The following is a 22,501-nucleotide window of genomic DNA, read 5'->3' on the forward strand; positions in this document are numbered from 1 at the left end:
ATGTATCATGGGCAAACTACTAGTAAAGGGCCGTCTAATTCCACGCAGATTTACCAGCAACCTCCAAGGCTACTCATTGTGCATATCGCTCTACCATCCTGGGCTGACCTCTGCTCCAACCTCTGTGAGGCTCTGCAGAATTTTTTCTCTCTAGCCTGCAGCTTGATGGGCCCCAGCCGCATGTCCCTCTTCAGCTTATACGTTGTACAAAATCAGCACGAGTGCATCCTCCCCTTTGTGGTGAGTATATCTGTATTTGTACATTTTATCCTGAAAGCAGATAGGTTTCTGGAGCAGAGATCACAGTTTTTATTCTTACAGTAATAACTGTGCCCATTCCCCATACCCAATACCCCACAGGCAACAGAAAGAGCCCGATGTCATCCTACACATGGGGGATTTGTACTGCAGAAGAGGAAACCCAAAATTATTAATATGGGAGTATATATAGGCCACATCTTACCCCCCACCTCCACTCCTGAGAGAGAGAGAGAAGATTTGGCATTTACAGTCCTTTGGAATATAAGCAACTGACCTCTTTCATTGCTCTTTGAAATGTAAACACAGGGAAGTAAATCTCTAAATTTTTTAGAGGTCTCTGGCTACTCTTATCTCCCTTTAAGTTTCTAAGACTTTTCCTTTAACCCAGGTTCCAGATTTTTTGCTCAGAAAGCCCCAACTGTGCAGAAATATGAAAATATTTTTTCTCTATACTTCCATATAGGACTCAGATGAAACTCCCCCTAGGGTTTCAGAAGGCAAAGCCTGGGCTAAGGGCAATGCTTTTACAAAGCTCTCTCACACATAGACAGCTATCTCTTTTCCTCCTCAAACAAATTCAGATCTTCACTTTCTCCCCTTTACAAAGTTCAGAATCTCAGGGCTGAGAAAGAGTTCAGAGGTTCTAGTAAATCCTCTTCCTGAGGCAGCCATGCTGTTGGGATAGTCAGAAAAGACCTCATGGAGAGCCAGGACTTTGATTCCTACCTGGTGTAAATAAGACCTCCTCCCACATAGTGTCCATGGAAGCCATGTGGGAGCCTGGACTCCCTCCAACCTATCCAACATTAACAAGGTTTCTATCTCTCCCCCTCCCTATTGAGGTGGTGTCAGAGGAGGCCATATGGGAAGTGGCAGTGAGGCATCTTTTTATCTCCAAGGCAGGATGGTGTCAGTGAAGACCTAGTGGGAAGCCAGGACTTTTAGGACATTTTTCCTAGTGGAAAGCTTAATGGTAATGAAGCTTACCTACCCCCAGGGTGTCAGTCGGGGGGCATATGAGGAACCTGAACTTGCACCCCCACCCAGAGATAACAAGGCACCCTCCCTTCTGGGATGTAATTAGAGGCCAAATAGAGTCACACCCAACCTGACAGTAATTATGTGGAAACTTCACTTCCCCCATTGGTGCAGTGTCAAAATAGGCCTACTAAAGCAGAAGATTTAAACAAGATCCAGAGTCTTACAGCATAATACCCAAAATGTCCAGAATACAAAAAAAAAAAAATCACTCATGATTATCAAGAACCAGGAAAATCCCAACTTGAATGAGAAGACAACAGACACCAACACTGAGATGACACAGGTGTTAGAATTATCTGAAAACGCTTTTGAAGCAGCCATCATAAAAATATTCCAACAAGCAGTTATGAACATGCTTGCTCAAATGGAAAAATACAAAGTCTCACCAAAGAAATAGAAGTATAAATAAAAACCAAATAGAAATTTTAGGCTGAAAAATGCAATACCCATAATTTTAGAAACAAAAATCTACTATGGATGGGAAAAATGGAGAGGACAGAGGAACTTGAAAACAGAATAGAAATTACCCAATCTCAGCAACGGAGAGAAAAGAGACTTGAAAAAAAAAATTAGCAAAGCCACAGGGATCTGTGAGACTATAACAAAGAGCTAAAATTTATGTCATCACGGTCCCAGAGGAAAGGGACAGGAGGGTGGAGCTGGACAAATATTTAAAGAAATAAGCACTGAAAGTTTCCCAAATTTGGCAAAAGTTATAAACCTAAAGATTCAAGAGGCTGGTGGAGCCCCAAACAGAATAAACACCAAGAAATCCATTCTAAGGCACATCATAATCAAAACTCCAAAAACTAAAGACAAAGAAAGACTCTTGAGAGCGGGACACTGACAACGTTACCTATAAGGGAGAAACAATCAATTAATGATAGATTCTTTTCATTAGAAACCATGAAGGCCAGAGGAAGTGTCACATTTTTCAAATGCTGAAAGAAAAGAACTGTTAACCTAGAACTCTGTATCCAGTGAAAATATCCTTAAGGAATGAATCAGAAATCAAGATATTCTCAGATGAAGGAAAACTAAGCGAATTTGTCACCAACAGACCTACCTTAACAGAATGGCTAATGGAAGTTCTTGAATCAGAAAGGAAATTGTAAAAGAAAGACTCTTGGAATATCCAGAAGGAAGAAAGAAGAGTAGAAAGAATAAAATATTAATAAAGATAATAGAGTTTCTATAGAGTCTTCTAAATTATATTTGACAGTTGAAGCAAAAATTATAACATTGTCTGATATGGTTGTTAATGCTAGTGTATTTAGAGGAACTATTTAGGATAATTACATTATAATCAGGAGGATAAAAGGACTTAAAGGAAATTAAGGTTTTTACACTTCATTCAAAATGGTAAAATATTGACACCAGTATACTGTGATAGGAATGTATATGTATAATGCAATACTTAAAACAACCACTTAAAAAATCTATATAAAGAGATACACCAGAAACACTATAGATAAATCAAAATGAAATTCTAAGAAAGTATTCAATTAACTCACAGGAAGATAGGTAAAAGAAAACACAGAAATGAAAAACTGAGGGAACAAACAGAAAGCAACAAATAAATCAACAGGCTGACATACCAATAATTACATTAAATGTAAATGGTTTTATGGGCTTCCCTGGTGGCACCTATCCCTGGTCCGGGAAGATCCCACATGCCATGGAGCAACTAAGCCCATGCACCACAATACTGAGCCTGAGCTCTAGAGCCCGTGAGCCACAACTACTGAGCCTGCATGCTGCAACTACTGAAGCCCATGCACCTGGAGCCCATGCTCCACAACAAGAGAAGCCACCACAGTAAGAAGCCCATGCAGTGCAACGAAGAGTAGCCCCCGCTTGCCGCAACTAGAGAAAGCCCACATGCAGCAACGAAGACCCAAAGCAGCCAAAAATAAATAAATAAAATAAATAAATTTATTTTTTAAAATGTAAATGGTTTTAATACACCAATTAAAAGAAAGAATTCCCTGGTGGTCCAATGGTTAGGACTCTGTGTTTCCACTGACAGGGGCCCAGGTTCGATCCCTGGTTGGGGAAATAAGATCCCACAAGCTGCACCATGTGGAAATAAATAAATAAATAAAAGAGATTGGCAGAGGTGGGGGCATGACCCACCTGTATATCCTATCTACAGGAAACTAACTTCAAACACAATAAAAGTACGTTGAAAGTGAAAGGACAGAAAAAGATATACCATGATAACAATCAAAACGTTATTAATATATCAAATTAAGTAGACATAATGATAAAAAGAGTCACAGAACAAGAACAAATAGTCCTAAAATTTATATGGAACCCCAAAGACCTAGAATTGCCGAAGCAATCCTGAAGAAAAAGAACAAAGCTAGAGGCATAACCACCCCCCTGACTCCCGCCAGACTTCAGACAATACTACAAAGCTACAGTAATCAAAACAGCCTGGGAACTTCCCTGGCAGTCCAGTGGTTAAGACTCCACACTCCCGGGGCTTCCCTGGTGGCGCAGTGGTTGAGAGTCTGCCTGCCGATGCAGGGGACACGGGTTCGTGCCCCAGTACAGGAAGATCCCACATACTGCGGAGCGGCTGGGCCCGTGAGCCATGGCCGCTGAGCCTGTGCTCCGCAATGGGAGAGGCCACAACGGTGAGAGGCCCGCGTACTGCCAAAAACAAACAAACAAACAAAAAAAAAAAAAAAAAAAAGACTCCACACTCCCACTGTAGGGGGCACAGGTTCAATCCCTGGTCAGAGAACTAAGATCCTGCATGCCATGTGGTGCAGCCACAAAAAAAAAAAAAAAAAAAACTGTGATATTGGCACAAAAATAGACATACAGGTCAATGGAACAGAATAGAGAGCCAAGGAGTAAGCCCACACACCTACAGTCAATTAATCTTCAACAAAGGAAGCAAGAATATACAATGGAGAAGACAGTCTCTTCAGCAAGTGGTATTGGAAAAGCTGGACAGCAACATGTAAATCAGTGAAGTTAGAGCACTCCCTTATGCCATACATAAAAATAAACTCAAAATGGCTTAAAGACTTAAATATAAAGCATGACAGCATAAAACTTCTAGAAAAGAACATAGGCAAAATATTCTCTGACCTAAATTGTAGCCATGTTTCCTTAGGTCAGTCTCCCAAGGCAAAAGAAATAAAAGCAAAAATAAACAAATGGGACCTAATCAAACTAAGAAACCATAAACAAAATGAAAAGACAATCTACAGAATGGGAGAAACTATTTGCAAATGATGCGACCAACAAGGGCTTAATTTCCAAAACATACGAACAGCTCATACAACTTGATGACAACAAAAGCAAACAACCCAATCAAAAAACTAGGCAGAAGACTTAAAGAGACATTTCTCCAAAGAAGAAATACAGATGGCCAACAGGCACATGAAAAGATGCTCAACACTGCTAATTATTAGAGAAATGCAAATAACTGCAATGAGGTATCACCTCACACCAGTCAGAATGGCCATCAAAAAAAGTCTACAAATAATAAATGCTGGAGAGGCTGTGGAGAAAAGGGAACCTCCTGCACTGTTGGTGGGAATGTAAATTGGTACAGCCACTATAGAGAATAGTATGGGGGTTCCTTAAAAAACTAAGAGTTACCATTTGATCCAGCTATCCCATTCCTGGGCATATATATCTGGGGGAAACCCTAATTTGAAAAGATACATGCACCCCAGTGTTCATAGCAGCACTGTTTACAATAGCCAAGACATGGAAGCAACCTAAGTGTCCATCGACAGATGAATGGATAAAGAAGATGTGGTATATATATACAATTTTACTCAGCCATAAAAAAGAATGAAATAGTGCCATTTGCAGCAACATGAATGGACCTAGAGATTATCATTCTGTGTGAAGTAAGTCAGACAAAGACAAATACCATATGATATCACTTACGTGTAGAATCTAAAAAAAATGATACAAAATGAATTTGCAAAACAGAAACAGACCCACAGACAGAGAACACAAACTTATGGTTACCAAAGGGGGAAAGGGAGGAGGGATAAATTAGGAGTTTGGGGTTAACAGATACACACTACTATATATACAATAGATAAACAACAAGGGCCTACTGTATAGCACAGGGAACTACATTCAATATCTTGTAATAAGCTATAATGGAAAAGAATCTGAAAAAGAATATGTATATGTGTGTATACATATATATGTATCTGAATCACTTTGCTGTACACCTGAAACTAACACAACGTTGTATATCCAATATAATTTTTTTTTAAATTCCAAAAGAAAAAAAAAGTCAATCCAACAAAAGACAGCAATCTTAAATGTGTCCCCACTAAACAACAGAGCTGCAAATGTCTGTTAACTGGTCAATGGATAAACAAAATGTATAACTCTCACTCTATAAAACTGGAGTTTCATACAAGTACACTGAGGACAGAGTGAAAGTGATAGTGATGTTTACAGCCATATAGCAAGTATGTTCCTCTACTGTGCCATTTTCCTTGTGCATGTCTATCCCATGACCACATTTGGCTGTGATATCTATCTTCTGTCAGGCAATAGGGGTAAAGAAAAGTTGAGAGTGATCTGGAAGGGCAAATGAAGATATTCAGCATAGGAGGCTTTTGGGGAGATGAGCTCATATCCCAAACAAAAGTAAAAGGATTTCATTTCCTTCTTCAATTGACTATGTTCTATGCCTCTGGTACTCCTCAGTACATCTGGCCTTACGTGAATCCCTGATCCCTTATTCACTCCATTAGGAAAGACAGACAGTTCTAGACTAAAAACAACCTCTGGTAACTCAGGAAAAATTGCAAGCCAGAATTTCCATCCAAACGAACAGTAAGTTCAACCATGGTCAAAAGCTCAAGAAAATCACTGAAACAATGCCATTACCTTATGTATAGAACAGTCCAATCTTTGTTTAAAGAAATAAAATATTACCTTAAATCCATTTTCTCTGACCTATATAAGTATCTGACATTTTCTATCTGCAGAGTTAGCTCAAAATGTAAGTGGAGGAAGACAGCAAGTAGGAAATCTTGCCTAAGTTGAACACCTCAATTTATCTCCTCATATTTAATTTATGAGTATAATAAAATAATTCTGAACTTTTTATGAGAAATCTTGACAAAGGAATTATAATTAAAATATTAGAATTCCTTTTATATCTATTGTGCCCTTAATATAAATAAATTTGACCAAAATGATTAATCTCTCAAAGCAGAGTTTCAGAAAAATTCCATTACTGTGAAGATTTTACCAATTCTTTTACCTTTTCATGAGAACAAAGAAGTTATTTAAATCATATGTGATCTACAATGGTATTTGAGGACCAGTAGTGGTCTAATTTGCCTATTACATTTATTTTCTTATCCTTACTAGCTGACCTTCAATAGAATCATTTAAAAGTGGCAAATAATAAGAATATATTGGGCTTCCCTGGTGGCACAGTGGTTGAGAGTCCGCCTGCCGATGCAGGGGACACGGTTCGTGCCCCGGTCCAGGAAGATCCCACATGCCGCGGAGCGGCTGGGCCCGTGAGCCATGGCCGCTGAGCCTGCGCGTCCGGGGCCTGTGCTCCGCAACGGGAGAGGCCACAGCAGTGAGAGGCCCACGTACCACAAAAAAAAAAAAAAAAAAAAGAAAGAAAGATAATAAACTGTAATTGAGTGCTGCAGGAGGGTGGGGAGAGTAAGAAAAGGAAATATTCAAATTTTATTATTGTATAGTGGAGATTTTCATCTCTCATTAATGGATATTGTTAAAGAAATAACTTAGGGGAATTATATAAACATGGAATTATAAAGATAACCCCTAAAACAAATACAAACCTTTCTAATTATGACAAGGAAAACATAATAGAGCAAACAAATTTACACAGTGTAGTGATTTTTCAAAAGCTATGAAAACAGTGTATACCTTAAAATAATATAACTAAAAATAACTAAACTTACCTATTAAAGTACTTTAAAAACAGATTTGATTGCAGAACAAAATTCTGCTGTATTCAGGAGACTACAACAAAGTGATTCAGAAAGGTTGAAAATAAAAGGAAGGGCAAAGGTATACTAGGCAAGTGCACCCCCGTAATAAAAAAACAAAAAGCATGATTTTAATATCAAACATCATTGAATTTAGAGCAAAAATCACTAAACACGTCTAAGAATGGCACTTTAATGCTAGGACGCAAAGCAGAGAAGGGTAGAGAATTATCAAGAGGAGTATAAGAAATATATTCAGTAAGAGAGCTCGTTGGAGGGACAGTCTATTGAAAATATATCAGTTTTGAATACCAGTGTACCAAATAACATAGTATCAACATTTTTTAAAGAAATATAATTATATGTATGAAAGAAATCTGCACCTTCCTGAAGTGCTCATGGAATAGTCACAAAAGTTGACCATATGTTAAGCCACAAACCCCAAAACTTTGATGAATTACAAAAAGTACAAGTAGATCAGTCAACATTCTCTGAATACAATGCAATAAAACTAGAAATAAATAGCAAATACAGAACAAAAAGTTACTACCACCTGGAAATTTTTAAGCTGTTTAATAGCTTTTGAATCAAAGAGGAAATTAGGCAAAAATTGCAGTATATCTAGAAAATAATAGTAATGAAACACTACATATTAGAACCTATGTGATATAAAAAAAGTTAATGCTGAGAAAAATTCATATCTTTAAACTATATAAATTTCATTATTTTAAATTATATTAGTAAACCAGGAAAACTGAAAATAAATGAAGCAAGCAACTCAAGAAGAAAAGAAAAAACAAGCTTAAGGAAAGCTAAAGGAAGGAAATAATAAAGATAAAAACAAACAGTAATGAATATGAAAATAGAAAATGGTAGAACAAATGAATAAATCCAAATTTGTTCTTTGGGGAAAAAATAGGAAATAAATCAGCCATTAGTTAACTTAGTTTTTGGAAAAGGGCAGGGGGAAAAGGCACATATACCCAAAATAAGATAAGGAGAAAGTAACCACACTTGTGTGAAATGCATAATTCTCCATGAAAATATAATTACCGAAAGTGAATTCAGAAGAGATAGAAACCTGCCATTTCCCATAAAAGGAATAGGGAAAGTTATGAAAGAACTACCTTCCCCCAAAATAAAGTACTGGAACCAAATGGTTTTGCAGGGGAATAATACCAAACTTTTAAAGAAGATTGTTAACGTTTTTTAACCATTTTATACCACAGAAAGAAAAAAAAAATCCTTCCAAATTCTTTTTGTGAAGATAATGTAATATTGATCCTAAAATCCAGCAAACATTACACAGAAAGAAAAACTACAGACCAGTCTCACTTATAACTGTCTATTAAACATCCCAAATAAAGTATTAGCAATAGGATCCAGCTCATATTTTAAAAATCATCTACAGGAATGCAGAAATGGTGCAGTATTGAAATCTATTAATATAGTTTACTATGTTAATATATCTAAGAAAAATATGATCGTGTTTATTTCCATACATACTTTTTTTTTTTTTTGCGGTACGCGGGCCTCTTACGGTTGTGTGCTCTCCCGCTGCGGAGCACAGGCTCCAGACGCGCAGGCTCAGCGGCCATGGCTTACGGGCCCTGCCGCTCCGCGGCATTTGGGATCTTCCCAGACCAGGGCATGAACCGGTGTCCCCTGCGTCGGCAGGCGAACTCTCAACCACTGCGCCACCAGGGAAGCCCCTCCATACATACTTAAAAAATGGTGTTTAATAAAGTGCAACATCCAATCTTCTTTTAAATAAACTTTAAAAATTAGGAACAGGTGGCTATTCCCATAGTGTATGTCTATGACAAGTAAAAAACCAGATCTTACTTAATGAAAAGACACTGAATATATTCCTGTGCAAGACAAGTAAGTTTACTATCATCACTGTTATCTAACAGTATTTTAGAGATTTTCACTGATATAATTGCACACATTAAAAAAGAAGTTAGAATATAGGAACAAGGAAAGGAGGGACTTCCCTGGTGGTCCAGTAGTTAAAAAACACTGCGCTTCTGCTGCAGGGGGGCGCGGGTCTGATCCGGGGAACTAAGATCCCACATGCCCCACGGCATGGCCAAAAAAAAAAGAAATAAGGAAGAAAAAGATAAAATGATCGTTATTTGCAGATTAATGGTAATATATCTAGAAAACCCAAAAGAATCGACTAGAAAATTACTTAAAACAACAAAAGAATTCATGACAATGGTCAGGTACAAATATTAATACAGATATAAGTACCCTTTAGGGCTTCCCTGGTGGCACAGTGGTTAAGAATCCGCCTGCCAATGTAGGGGACAAGGGTTCGAGCCCTGGTCCAGGAAGATCCCACGCCGCGGAGCAACTAAGCCCGTGTGCCACAACTACTGAGCCTGCGCACCTAGAGCCCATGAGCCACAACTACTGAGCCCACGTGCCACAACTACTGAAGCTCGTGTGCCTAGAGCACATGTTCTGCAACAAGAGAAGCCACTGCAATAAGAAGATCGTGCACCACAACGAAGAGTATAGCCCCTGCATGCCGCAACTAGAGAAAGACCGCGCAGCTACGAAGACCAGGCACAGCCAAAAATAAATAAATAAAATAAATAAATTTATTTTTAAAAAAATAATAATAAGTACTCTTTATATTATTCCAGAACAACAAACCAGAAGTTAAAATGGCAGAAAAGTTCTCATCACAATAACCAAAATGATCAAATAAATGCTTATGAATGAAAATAATAATAAATTTGCAAGATTTATATGAATTAAAATGCTATTGAGAAACACAAAAGAAGACTTGAACAAATGAAACATCATTAGTTCTTGAGAGGACTCAGACCAGAAAGATGTCAGTTATCTCTAAATTAATCTTTAAATGTAATGCAATTCCCTGTAAAATTTCTAACAGAAGAACTAGACATCTTGATAATAAAGTTAAAATTAGAAACAAAAAACAAACAAGAATAGCTAGAGACTCTTCCTCTCAAATATTAAACAGATATTCACAGTATGATACTGGAAATTGAAAAAACAGAGCAATAGAATACAATTTAAAGTCCAGAAATAGACCCAAATACATGGGGGGATTTAGTGTATAATAATGATGCTATTTAATATTAGTTGGAAAAATTATTCAACAAACTAGATAGCCATGTGGGAAGAAATTAAGTTAGAGTCATACACACAGCTTACACCAGTATAAATTCCAAAAAAAAATTTGTTTTTAATAAATTTATTTATTTATTTATTTTTGGCTGCGTTGGGTCTTCGTTGCTGCGCGCTGGCTTTCTGTAGTTGCAGAGAGTGGGGGCTACTCTTTGTTGTGGTGCACGGTCTTCTCATTGTGGTGGCTTCTCTTGTCGCGGAGCATGGGCTCTAGGCGTTCAGGCTTCAGTAGTTGTGGCTTGCAGGCCCTAGAGCACAGGCTCAGTAGTTGCAGATGGATCAAAGATTTAAATGTAAAAATTGAAAATATCTAAGTGCTAGAACAGACTGTATCAGTCTGGGTCCAATCAGGAAATGGAAACCACACAGTGATTTAAACAAGGAAAAAGTATATAGAGTATTTTATCATAGTTTAACATATTAAGCTATGGTAATATAGCAATTATAAGATATAAGAGAGCTTTTTGTGGTACCCTAGGGCTGAGGGAGAGATCTCAAAGAACGACAAATTTGGAAAGGGGACCCCTTTCCCAAGGCTGGGGTTTAGACCCAGTTGGAGAATATATGGTTGCAGCTCACTGGATGCAAAGAAGTTCACTGGTTTGCTCAAGCCAGAGCTGATCCATGGCTACTGGGAAAGCAGGAAGCAACCCTCCAGGTGTAGGCACAGTGGCTGATGCGTAGGCATGCAGAGAGTGGAGAAGCCAATGTGGGCAGGAGGCCTGGTGTAAGCAGTGTCCGTATTGGAAGAACAGCAGCATTCGGAGGACCACAGGAGACAAAACTTCTGAGGGGAGGGACAGGTGAGCAAAGGGAATCAGGCATCAGTGCAGGCAGGAGGCCTGAAGCATGCAGTGTCCATGCTGAGTGGACAGCTGACAGGTGATCAGGTTAGGGCTGAGAAGTTCCCAGTGTCTTAGTCAGCTCGGGCTATGACTGGCTGGTTTAAACAATAGACATTTATTTTCTCAAGGTTTAGAAGGCTGAAAGTCCAAGATCAGGGTGCCAGCCTGGTCAGGCTCTGGTAAGAGTCCTCTTCCATCTTGCAGACGGCAGCTTTCTTGCTGTGTGCTCACATGGCCTTTCCTCAGTGCATGTACATGAAGAGAGAGCTCTGGTGTCTATTCCTCTTCTAAGAGCATCAATCCCATCATGGAGGCCCCACTCTTATGACCTCATCTAAACTTAATTACGTCCCAGAGGCCTTGCCTCTAAATACCATCACATTGGGAGTTAGGGCTTCAATTTATGAATTTTAAGGGGACACAAACATTCAGTCCATAACACCAAGGGCCAGCAAGTTCTGGGCATGTGGGTGGAGTACTACCAGGTAACTTCATACCCCACTGGTTTCAGCAGGAGTGCACATTCCTCCTGCAATGTCCCTCCAGTACACTCTACTCAGAAAACTTAACATCATGATTACTGTAAAGGAGAAAGGCTTAAAGTAGAATTCTGTCCATTATTGCAGAGATATACTGAAGGGTGAATTTTGAGCTGAGAGGCAATAAATCAACAATTAACATACAGACCATGGGGGAAAATGTAACAGTAAGAAAGGCCTTTCTAATCATAACACAAAACCCAAAATTCCAAAAATAAAAGATTAATAAATTCAGCTGAATAAATATAGAAAATAGAAAATATACACTTGGCCAAAAAAAAAAAAATACTGTGTGTAAAATCTAAAGACAACTGACAGGGCTTCCCTGGTGGCGCAGTGGTTGAGAGTCTGCCTGCCGATGCAGGAGACACAGGTTCGTGCCCCAGTCCGGGAAGATCCCACATGCCGCGGAGCAGCTAGGCCCCGTGAGCCGTGGCCGCTGAGCCTGCACGTCCAGAGCCTGTGCTCCACGACGGGAGGGGCCACAACAGTGAAACGCCCGGGTACCACAAAAATAAAATAAAATAAAATAAAGACAACTGACAATATGAGGAAAAATATTTGCTTCTATATCACATAGAGTTAATTTCCCTAACTGCATAAAGATTTCCTTAAAATCAATAATGATTATGACCAACAATCAATAGTGAGAAATTATATATACAGTTTTCATTAAAGGAAATACACATGATGCTGAAACATTGAATATGTTCAGTCTCACTTATAAAAGAAATGCAAGTTAAAACTACATTGAGATGCTATTATTTTTCACTTATTTGGCTGGCAAAGATTTTTTTTTAAGTTTAATGACATACTGTTTATGAGGATATAAAGAAGCAGACACCCTTATATGCCATTTATGGGCATATATTTTAACACAATTTCTATAGTGGGCAATTTGGTATCACCATTTACATACCCTTTAACCTAGCAAGTCTGTTTTTAATAGGTTTTGTTTTGTTTTGGCTGCACTGGATCTTCATGGCTGCACGTGGGCTTCTCGAGTTGTGGCGCATGGGCTCTAGAGTGCATGGGCTTAGTTGCAGTATGTGGGATCTTAGTTCCCCAACCAGGGATCGAACCCGGGCCCCCTGCATTGGGAGCACAGAGTCTTAACTACTGGACCACCAGGGAAGTCTCACAAGTCTGTTTTTAGAAACTTATTCTACAGATATGTTTTCATATGTGCAAAAATGATTTGACTACAAGATTATTTATTTCAGCATTGTTTGAAGTAGCAAAAGATTGGAAACAACCTAATGTTAATTAATAGGGAATTGGTTAAATAAAGTTATGGTCCATCCATTAATGGAATACTATGTAGCCATAAAAATTAAGACACTTTTTATATATTGAATGTAATGATTACCCAAATTTACTCTGCAACAAAATCAAGATACGAAAGAGTATCATAATCTCTTCTATTTTGGTAAGAAGAAAGATCAAGTTTATCATTTATATTTTCTTCCATGTAAAGAAATATCTCTGGAAAGATACCCAATAAGCTAGTAATATTGATTGCCTCCAGTAAAGTACTGGTTAGCTAAAGAACAAGAGTAGGAAGGTGACTTTTTCTACATATTTTTTTGTAACCTTTGAATCTTGAATGCTTGTTGAATGTGAGAAGAAAAATCTCAACAAAATTTTGGAAACTATAATACAGGTGAAAAGTGATAATTGACTTAGCAGTCCCAAGAGAGCTAAATCTTAAGCCAGTAGTGGGAAACCCAAGGAAGAAAGCATTTTAAACCACCAAGTTCTCAAAAGCCTTGGGAATTGGTAAAATCAAGTACTTCTGGAGGTAAGAATGAAGGTAGAGCTAAAAGTAGAAAGATGTTGAACATCTGTATAAAAAGCAGTTTGACTTTTAGATGCTCTCTTCTACTCCAAAAGCAGCAAACTTATTCATCACCTTAGATGGGGCATCACCACATGCCCCATACCAATGGACCCCTAGGAATTTCACTGAGGTAGAAGGCCCCTGAATTTTAGTCAAATGTATTTCCTACCCTCTGGCGTACAAATGTCTTACCAATAAGTTAGAGTAGGTGCTGCTTCTTGCACACTAGGTCCACTCAGCATAATGTCATTAATGTAATGGGCCAGTGTGATAGCTTGTGGAAGGGAATGGCAGTCAAAAATCCCTGTGAGCTAAATTATGACATAGGGCTGGAGAATTGATATGCCCCTGAGGTAGGACAGTGAAGGTGTATTGCTGGCCTTGTCAGCTGAAAGCAAACTGCTTCTGTGGGACCTTGTAGGCAGGAGTGGAGAAAAGGCATTTGCCAGATCAATAGCTGCATACAAGGTACCAGGAGATGTGTTAATTTGCTCAAGCAATGAAACCATATCTAGTACAGCAACTGCTGTTGGAGTCACCACCTGGTTAAGTTTATCATAATCCACTATCATTCTCCAAGACCCGTCTGTCTTCTGTACAGGCCAGACTGGCAAGTTGAATGGGGATGTGGTAGAAATCACCACCCCGGCATCTTTCAAGTCCTTGATGGTGGCACTAATTTCTGCAATTCCTCCAGAAATTCAGTATTACTTTTATTATTTTCGTAAGTAGAGGCAGTTCTAGAGGCTTCCACTTGGCCTTTCCCACCATAATTGCCCTCACTCCACAAGTCAGGGAACTAATGTGGGGATTCTGCCAGATGTTAGGTATGTCTCTTCCAGTTATGCTTTCTAAAACTGAGGAAATAGCCACAGGCTGCATTTGGGGACCCACTGGACCTGATATAAAATTTCGTTGATCACCTGACCTCCACAAGCCCCTACTCTGACTAGTGGGCAACAATGATGTTTGGGATCTCCTAGAATTAGTGTCAGTTCATAGCCAGTGTCCAGTAGACCCTGAAATGTCTGATTATCCCCTTTACTTCAGTGTACAGTTACCCTGGTAATGTTCAAATCTTTCTGGTCCTTTTTTCATAGTTTTTTAATTCTTTGTTCATGGTGTTGAATCCCTCTTTTATTTCATTAAACATCTTAAAGGTACTTAAATATATTTGATAATTCTAATATCTGAAATTGTTGGTATTCTAATTCTCCTGTTTGTTGTTTCTGCAGACTCTCTCTCATAATGTTTGGTTTCCTCACTGATTTTGTAATTTTGGATTATGAACTTACCTTAAGCTGATCTTAATGTGTGAGAATTCTGTGAGGCCTGAGTTTAGGGTGTATACCTCTAGAAAGGATTTATGTTTGCTTGAGTCAGGTGCCCTGAGGTGCTATCAACCCAGGACCACTTTAAGTTATGTTTTTAAATTAGGGTTTCCTAGACCCTGCAGATAAAGACAAATCCCAAACCCACATGAGGGGAGATATATGGTTTCTAGGTCCCAGCAGTGATTTCTTTCTCATTTCTACTCAGAGTTCACATAAGTTAACAAGTTTCATTGTCGCCTCACTTGACCAGTGAGTAGATTCTTTCTAGCCCACATTTTCACTGAGAAAATAACCTTTTGAATGGTCTTAACTTTGAGCCAGGATGGCAGTTCCAATTCTACTCCTTATGAGGGCCTAAGGCCTTGTCTCCTTCTCCTTTACAACACAAAGCCCTAGGTTCCCAAGATCAACAAGTAAAGCCAAGGCTTTTATACCTATCTCACACTGTAGTTTCCTGTTGTCTCCACTTTGGTTCCTGGGGATTTCCCTTAATTTCTTATGAATTCAACTATGCATATAAAAGATATTTGTGTTTTATCTAGTATGTATACTGTTAGGTGGTGGAAGAGTGTGTTTCAGATATCTAGTTTATTTGTAGGTGCTTTTTACATATTAAGAATATTAATGTCATGCTAATCATATACATTGCAAATATTTACCCAGTTTGTTTTTTGTCTTTAACTTTATTCATATTCTCCTTTACTTAACAGAAAATTTTAATTTTTATGTGGTCAGATCTCTTCATTTTTCCCTTTATGGTTTCCTACCTTTGTTGTCATGTTTCCAAAGGCCTTCCCTACCAGAAGATAGTATCCTTTTTTTCCTACTATTTTCCTAGTTTATTTTTTCAATAAATTTATCATTATTGAATAATTTTAGATTCATCAAAAAGTTGCAAAGGCAGTACAGAGAATGCCTATATTTTCTAACTTATATTTTTCTTCCCCCTAAAACTTATTATATGTGCATCCATTTACCATTTATTCCAAAATAATTTGTTTAATAAAACTGTGTTCCAGGTACTGTTCTAGGCCCTGCAGACCTGGCAATGAAGAGATAGATCAGATTCCTCCTTTAGTATATTATTATATTGAGCTTATATTCTAGTGAGATAGACAGACAATAACTTGTCAACATACTTTGGAAAATGTCATTCTAGTGTGACTCTTATCCCTTTCTATTCTGAGGCTATTTATCTCACTTGTTTGTAAGTTAGTAGAAAGTGGGAATTATGTCTTTTTTTAGGTACCTAGTACATCATAAGCACATAATAATAAATGTTTTTTAAAATGGATGACTGAATGGACCTATGTCATTTACATAGATACTATTTTTTTTCCACTTATTTTTGTCAGTTGTAGAATAGGGCCATTAAGTCAATACAACCCCCTTCTGTTTAATCAGCAATGATTTAAGTGCTTTTAGGGTTTGATAGTGATAAAAAATAATAACCACAGCTAACACTGAGTACATACTGTGTGGCATGAACTAAGTCATTTAATAGTTAGTCTGTAAGATAAGGATTTCCATTGTCCCCTGTTTCTAACTGAAGACATTTTAGCTTAAGGACTCATAGTCAGTAAGAGGAAGAGATAGGTTTGGAACTCAAGTCTATTTGGATCTAAAACCTTAACCAAGACTAGTACTTCTTTAACTAAAATGCCCACTACTCTTCAACAAGCATCCTCTACTCTTGTCAGGCACATTTCCTCTTCCTCTCTGACACATTATATTCACTTTCAACCTCCATGATGCTTGTATTGAACTTTCAGCCTCTCTACCAATCCCCCAACACACACACATAAACACATAAAATATTGTATTCTTTTTACAAATCTTACCCTTTCAATTCTCAGCCCCATCTCACCCCCTTTCCACCAACACTTACCTTTCTTTTTCTAAATCTCTAAAGTATCAATAGTCTATAACAGTCTCTTTCAATCGGGATACACATACCACTAGGGCTATAAGACTTCCCAGAGTACACAGGAATATATAATTTTAAAGAATTGATATATAGATCCTCAATTTCCACTAGTATTCTTTTCTAAAATTTCTCTAATTATGCCTATGATGAGAGTGTCAGGCTACTTCGTCATTCCCACCATCCCTTTCACAATTACCCTTCTTCCATTTCACAAAGAAAATCCAAAATAAAAAGGAAGAGGTGAGAGGTACAAATCTTTCACCCACTATGAATTTTACTGTGATGAATTGCCATGTGGTTTTAAAACTTGCAGGGGCACCAAACGAGGAATAATTCAAAATATTGGCATCAATGTAGGAAAGTAAAGGACTTATGATTGGGTTAAAAATCTTTTGCAGGGCTTCCCTGGTGGCGCAGTGGTTGAGAGTCCGCCTGCCGATGCAGGGGACACGGGTTCGTGCCCCGGTCCGGGAAGATCCCACATGCCGCGGAGCGGCTGGGCCCGTGAGCCATGGCCGCTGAGCCTGCGCATCCATAGCCTGTGCTCCGCAACGGGAGAGGCCACAACAGTGAGAGGCCCGCGTACCGCAAAAAAAAAAAAAAAAAAAAAAACTTTTGCAACCAGGTGATGTCCAATTTTAACAAAATTGAAGGAAGACTAAATTGAGGGACTTCCCTGGTGGTCCAGTGGTTAAGACTTCGCCTTCCAGTGCAGGGGGTACAGGTTCGATCCCTGGTCAGGGAGCTAAGATCCCACATGCCTCATGGCCAAAAAACAACAACAAAAAAAAAACAGAACCAATACTGTAACAAATTCAATAAAGACTTTAAAAAATGATCCACATCAAAAAAAACTTAAAAAACAAACTAAACTGAGTAGCAGCTGATAGATCATTAAAATAATTTTTATTAGTATTTATATCCCTATATAATTTTTGGCATATAGCTCAGAATGAGTTTGACAATTTGATTGACATCTATATTTATCAGGACGATGGTTCTCAGCACTAGAAACCTCCTAGAAAATAGGAATAGGATTAATACTGAATGTTGGTGCCATTCAATCAGTAATTTATTCACACATACCTTAACTAATTGGAAAAAGAATGCAACATGCTCATGCCATTGAGATGCATTTTTAATTAAAGTTTATGCTTAATGCCAACAATTATCAAAATAGGTAATATATATGTTGTTTTGATCAATTGTATATGAACAATAATTTTAATAATAGCTCAATCTAGATTATTAATTAGAGCCTATAGTCATAGGAAATTTTAAAATCTTACAACGTGTAAATATTTTTGACACAGAGAAGTATGATAAGATGATCAATAAAAAACTGACAACCAGGGCTTCCCTGGTGGCGCAGTGGTTGAGAGTCCGCCTGCCGATACAGGGGACGTGGGTTCGTGACCCGGTCCGGGAAGATCCCACGTGCCGCGGAGCGGCTGGGCCCGTGAGCCATGGCCGCTAGGCCTGCGAGTCCGGAGCCTGTGCTCCGCAACGGGAGAGGCCACAACAGTGAGAGGCCCGCGTACCGAAAAAAAAAACAAAACAAAAAAACTGCCAACCAAAAAATTCTATTACATTATGATAAAACTCTATGAGAAAAGTGAAATGGAAATATGAATTCAAGGAGAAAAATGAATAATATTAATTTCCATCTGTTAAAAAGAAAAAAGAGCTGCTCATGTACTTTTTAAATTGAATAATGCAGGTATCAAATCCCTATGATATTTAGATTCTATTGGATTATGTTTTAAAGAGTAGTGGTATAGTTTTATTTTGAAATATTGATATTTAAATGTGCTAGAAGTTATATCCTTAACAACTATGTACTTACTTAAAATCTAGATGTCAACTTAAAAACGTATAAAGGAGTATATCATTTTTCATATTCTTTTAGGGAGTACATGAAAAGAAATACTCAAAGGCTACTAGTCTGTACTTGAGTAGTTTTCTTATCTTCCTATCTAGATTACAAGTTCTCTTTGTGTAAGAATTATATACTATTTCTTGTGTTCTTCCCAGAGATTCATGGAGAGGAGCATGTAAGCAAAGTAACATGCTCATGAATTTTATGTGCATTTTGCAAATATTGCTCAATTCTGCTCTTTGATCAGCAAAGTTTCCTTATCCCAAATATAATTCCTCCCCACTCCACCCCCACCTGCTATTGATGCTTGGAATTCCTTCAAATAGTGTCACAAATTTTAATTCCACATTTATTCAAAATGCTTATATTCTTAGGAGACGTAACATCGACCTAGAGTCAGATTAGATTAGATTACTTCCTGAGAACAAGTTTTTGTGAAGGAAAGTGAGGAGAGCCAGGAGATTTACGTGTTGACTCCTTGACCTGACTGCAGACTAAGCCAAGCATCTCTGCTCAAAGTGATCCTGAGGGGAAGATTAGGTAGGACCTCATCATTTCTAAAATGATCAAAATCCTCATTTCTGATAAAACATCACTCTTGAATAGAGAAGCTCACTGTGCCTAGACTGACTGAGAAATGAAGATAATGTCTAAGAGTGACGCTGCTAGGCCTCCAATTTGCAGACCACCCCAAAGTAAAACTAAGCAGTCACAACTGAACCTTCCTTTGGGTGAGTGAGTGAGTTAAAACACATTCTTTCCTGTTTCTAGTAATTCCACATAATCAAAGTCCTTTGGCTAAAAATTTTCCTTCCTCTGGTCTAGGGAATATTTTAGTGCAGTGCCTAGAACATAATAGGCATCCCATAGATCTTGGTCAAATAAACAGATTTTCAGGAAGGGAAAAGTACTCTTGAGGAGTAATTGATAATGAAATTAGACTGCCAGTTAATCTGAAACCTGAGTCACTAAAGATTTGCATCTTTGATTCATTTTTCTCTGCAGCAAGTGAAAGGGAACTTTGCTAGGCTGCAGGCCTGCATCTCAGAACTCCGCATGTTGCAAAGAGAAGGTTGTTTCAGACCACAAGCCACTTCTCTGCAGCTGGCAATAAAGGATGGGCTCCAGCAGTTCAAACAGTACAGTGGACACATGACCACAAGTGCAGCTCTGACCTACACTTCCCTGGAGGTAAAAGATGGCTTAGGACACTAACTCATCTTCCCATTTCAGTCCATCTAGATCCTTCATTGTTTGTCATCCTTCTGTTGTTCTCTGTTTCATTCACATTGAAAGTCATGACTAGATACTCCATTGGGTACATGAGTGACTGTGAGTTAAAACACATTCAGTCTCTAGTAACATCAGGCATCAGACAAATGAGTTTAAAAATAATTATGCTTTCATCTGCATGCTTATTCATCAATTAAAAATGTCTAAGTACAAAAGAGAATTACATGTATTTAATATGTCTTCCAGAGTTTCAAGTTCAACCCAGATTCAGATTGAGCAAGGAGAGAAATATTCATGGAAGTACCACTGTGAGAAAAGAGCATATAACCTCTCTGATCTTTAGTACACATTTAATGAATGGAATTTAAGGATTCTATTTCCTTTGTATCCTCAAGAAATCAAAGCACTTTGAGCAAGAGGGATACTGCCAATGATTCAAGCAGTCTTAAAAACTGAAACACAGTGGGCAACTTCCCTGGCAGTCCAGTGGTTGAGACTCCACGCTCCCAATACAGGGTGTGCGGGTTCAATCCCTAATCGGGGAACCCTAGTTGGGGAACTAAGATCCCACATGCTGCATGCAGTATGACCAAAAGAAAAACTAAAACACAGGGATGGCTTCTCATTGGTCACTTTCTGGGGTAGGTTCAACCTGTTTGGAAGGGTCTTGTGATGATCTGTCCCACCAGACCTCTCCCACCAGAATATGTCAAATGAAATTTGATTTGCAAATTACATATAAATCTTTTTCTTTGCCCTAAAGACAATAGCCACTACCACAGATTTCTGGGGTGTTTAATCCTCCAGATCTAACCTGTTACATTCTAACCTGTGTACATCAGGGAAAGTAGACACGTTGATTCTTCTATTTATTTCCAGATTACTGTTCTGACTTCACAGCCTGGAAAAGAGGTGGTCAAACAATTGGAGGAAGGATTGAAAGATACAGACATATTCAGGGTCAGGAGACTTCAGGTGGTTGAGATCACAAAGAGAGTCCTAGAATGTATGGACTCAGCATCCCCTGTTGAAGAGGCCAGCAACGACGGTAAGAATTAAAAAAAAAGGTAAAAAGAATGGTAAGATTTTAATGAGTAGTCTTTTACAGATCAGGAAGATTATTTTCCATGGACTTTTTTTTTTAAAAAAAGATTTTTTTGATGTGGACCATTTTTAAAGTCTTTATTGAATTTGTTACAATATTGCTTCTGTTTTATGTTTCGGTTTTTTGGCCGCAAGGCATGTGGAATCTTAGCTCCCCTACCAGGGATCAAACCACCTGCTTTGCAAAGGGAACTCTTAACCACTGGACCACCAGGGAAATCTCTTCCATGGTCTTTTATGTTCTTAAATGAAATGAAGCCAACAGATTTCACTGTGGTTCAGACAGGTGTTTCTACGTGTTAGAGTTTAATTTTTTAATCATATTTTTAATTTAGAAACAATATATGTTAATGTAAAACCTGAAATATAGGTATAAAAAGTAAAAATTCCTTCCTCCTCAAGAGATTGGGGTATCCCTCTTAATGCTCCATTAGATAGATAGATAGATAATAGGAAGAAATATTTTATATTGTAATGGGATCATGACATACATAATATTCTGTAATCCTCTTTGTGTGTTGTACAGCTATCTATGTTAGTATCTATAGACATTCCTCGTTTTTACTGGATACATGATTTTTTTTACTTTGTGGTTGGACCATAGTTTGTTTAATCGCTTATTAATGAATAATTTGGTTTATTACATTTTGTTATTATAACCAGTGCTGTATGGAGAGACTTATATGTACAGCTGGCTTCATTGGCCTATGACCAGTGCGGTCACACAAGGCCCTGCATTCAGAAAGCCCCTATGCTTAGGATTTAATGCTTTTGGGTTGCAATCTTGAAATTCTTAATCAGTGTTTTGTAAGTGAAGTTTGATGGAACAATGGAACATGTGCCAGGGGATTATAGTCTCGGTTCATATGTGCCCTGCCTACCTCCTACCTCCCCAGAATGGGTTTTGAGTCACTAGATTCCCAGCCCTGATGTCCCCAGCCCGCCTACCCCAACCCAGTAACTACTGGCAGTCAGATCCCTGCTAATAAATCCCCCATAAATCACCAGTAATCATACACTTCCTAGAAGAGAAAATATTCAAACTGAATCTTAAAGGACAAATAGGAATTAACCAAGCAGAGGAAGAGGAAAGGGGGACTCAAAAAGGAGACCCAGGGACATGAGAAATCAAGATAAATCAACTTTCAGAGATGAGCCCATGGTTTCTTATGTCAGGAGCCTATCAGGCAGAGGCAGGAGTAAGGCTCTAAAAGTAGGCAAGGGTTAGATCAAGAAAGTCCATATATGCCCTAAACCCATTTTAAGACATTTAGATTTCATGCTAAAGCAATGGAAATTTATGAGAAGATTTTTGTCAGGAGATCAAGTAGAGATTCTCAAATTACAGCATTTAAAAGGTT

General features: G+C 38.2%; 1 protein-coding gene across 1 annotated transcript in view; it reads left to right on the plus strand.

Moving 5' to 3' along the window:
- The window catches only part of M1AP (meiosis 1 associated protein), a 58,337-nt gene continuing 35,836 nt past the window's right edge, over positions 1 to 22,501 (plus strand). The window contains exons 1-3 of the mRNA XM_065891387.1: positions 1 to 240; positions 19,809 to 19,994; positions 20,916 to 21,084. Coding sequence (XP_065747459.1) covers positions 1 to 240; positions 19,809 to 19,994; positions 20,916 to 21,084 — 595 coding nt within the window. The remainder of the gene's footprint in view (positions 241 to 19,808; positions 19,995 to 20,915; positions 21,085 to 22,501) is intronic.

The sequence above is a fragment of the Phocoena phocoena genome, chromosome 14, assembly GCF_963924675.1.
Source record: "Phocoena phocoena chromosome 14, mPhoPho1.1, whole genome shotgun sequence".
In the NCBI taxonomy this organism is placed as follows: domain Eukaryota; kingdom Metazoa; phylum Chordata; class Mammalia; order Artiodactyla; family Phocoenidae; genus Phocoena; species Phocoena phocoena.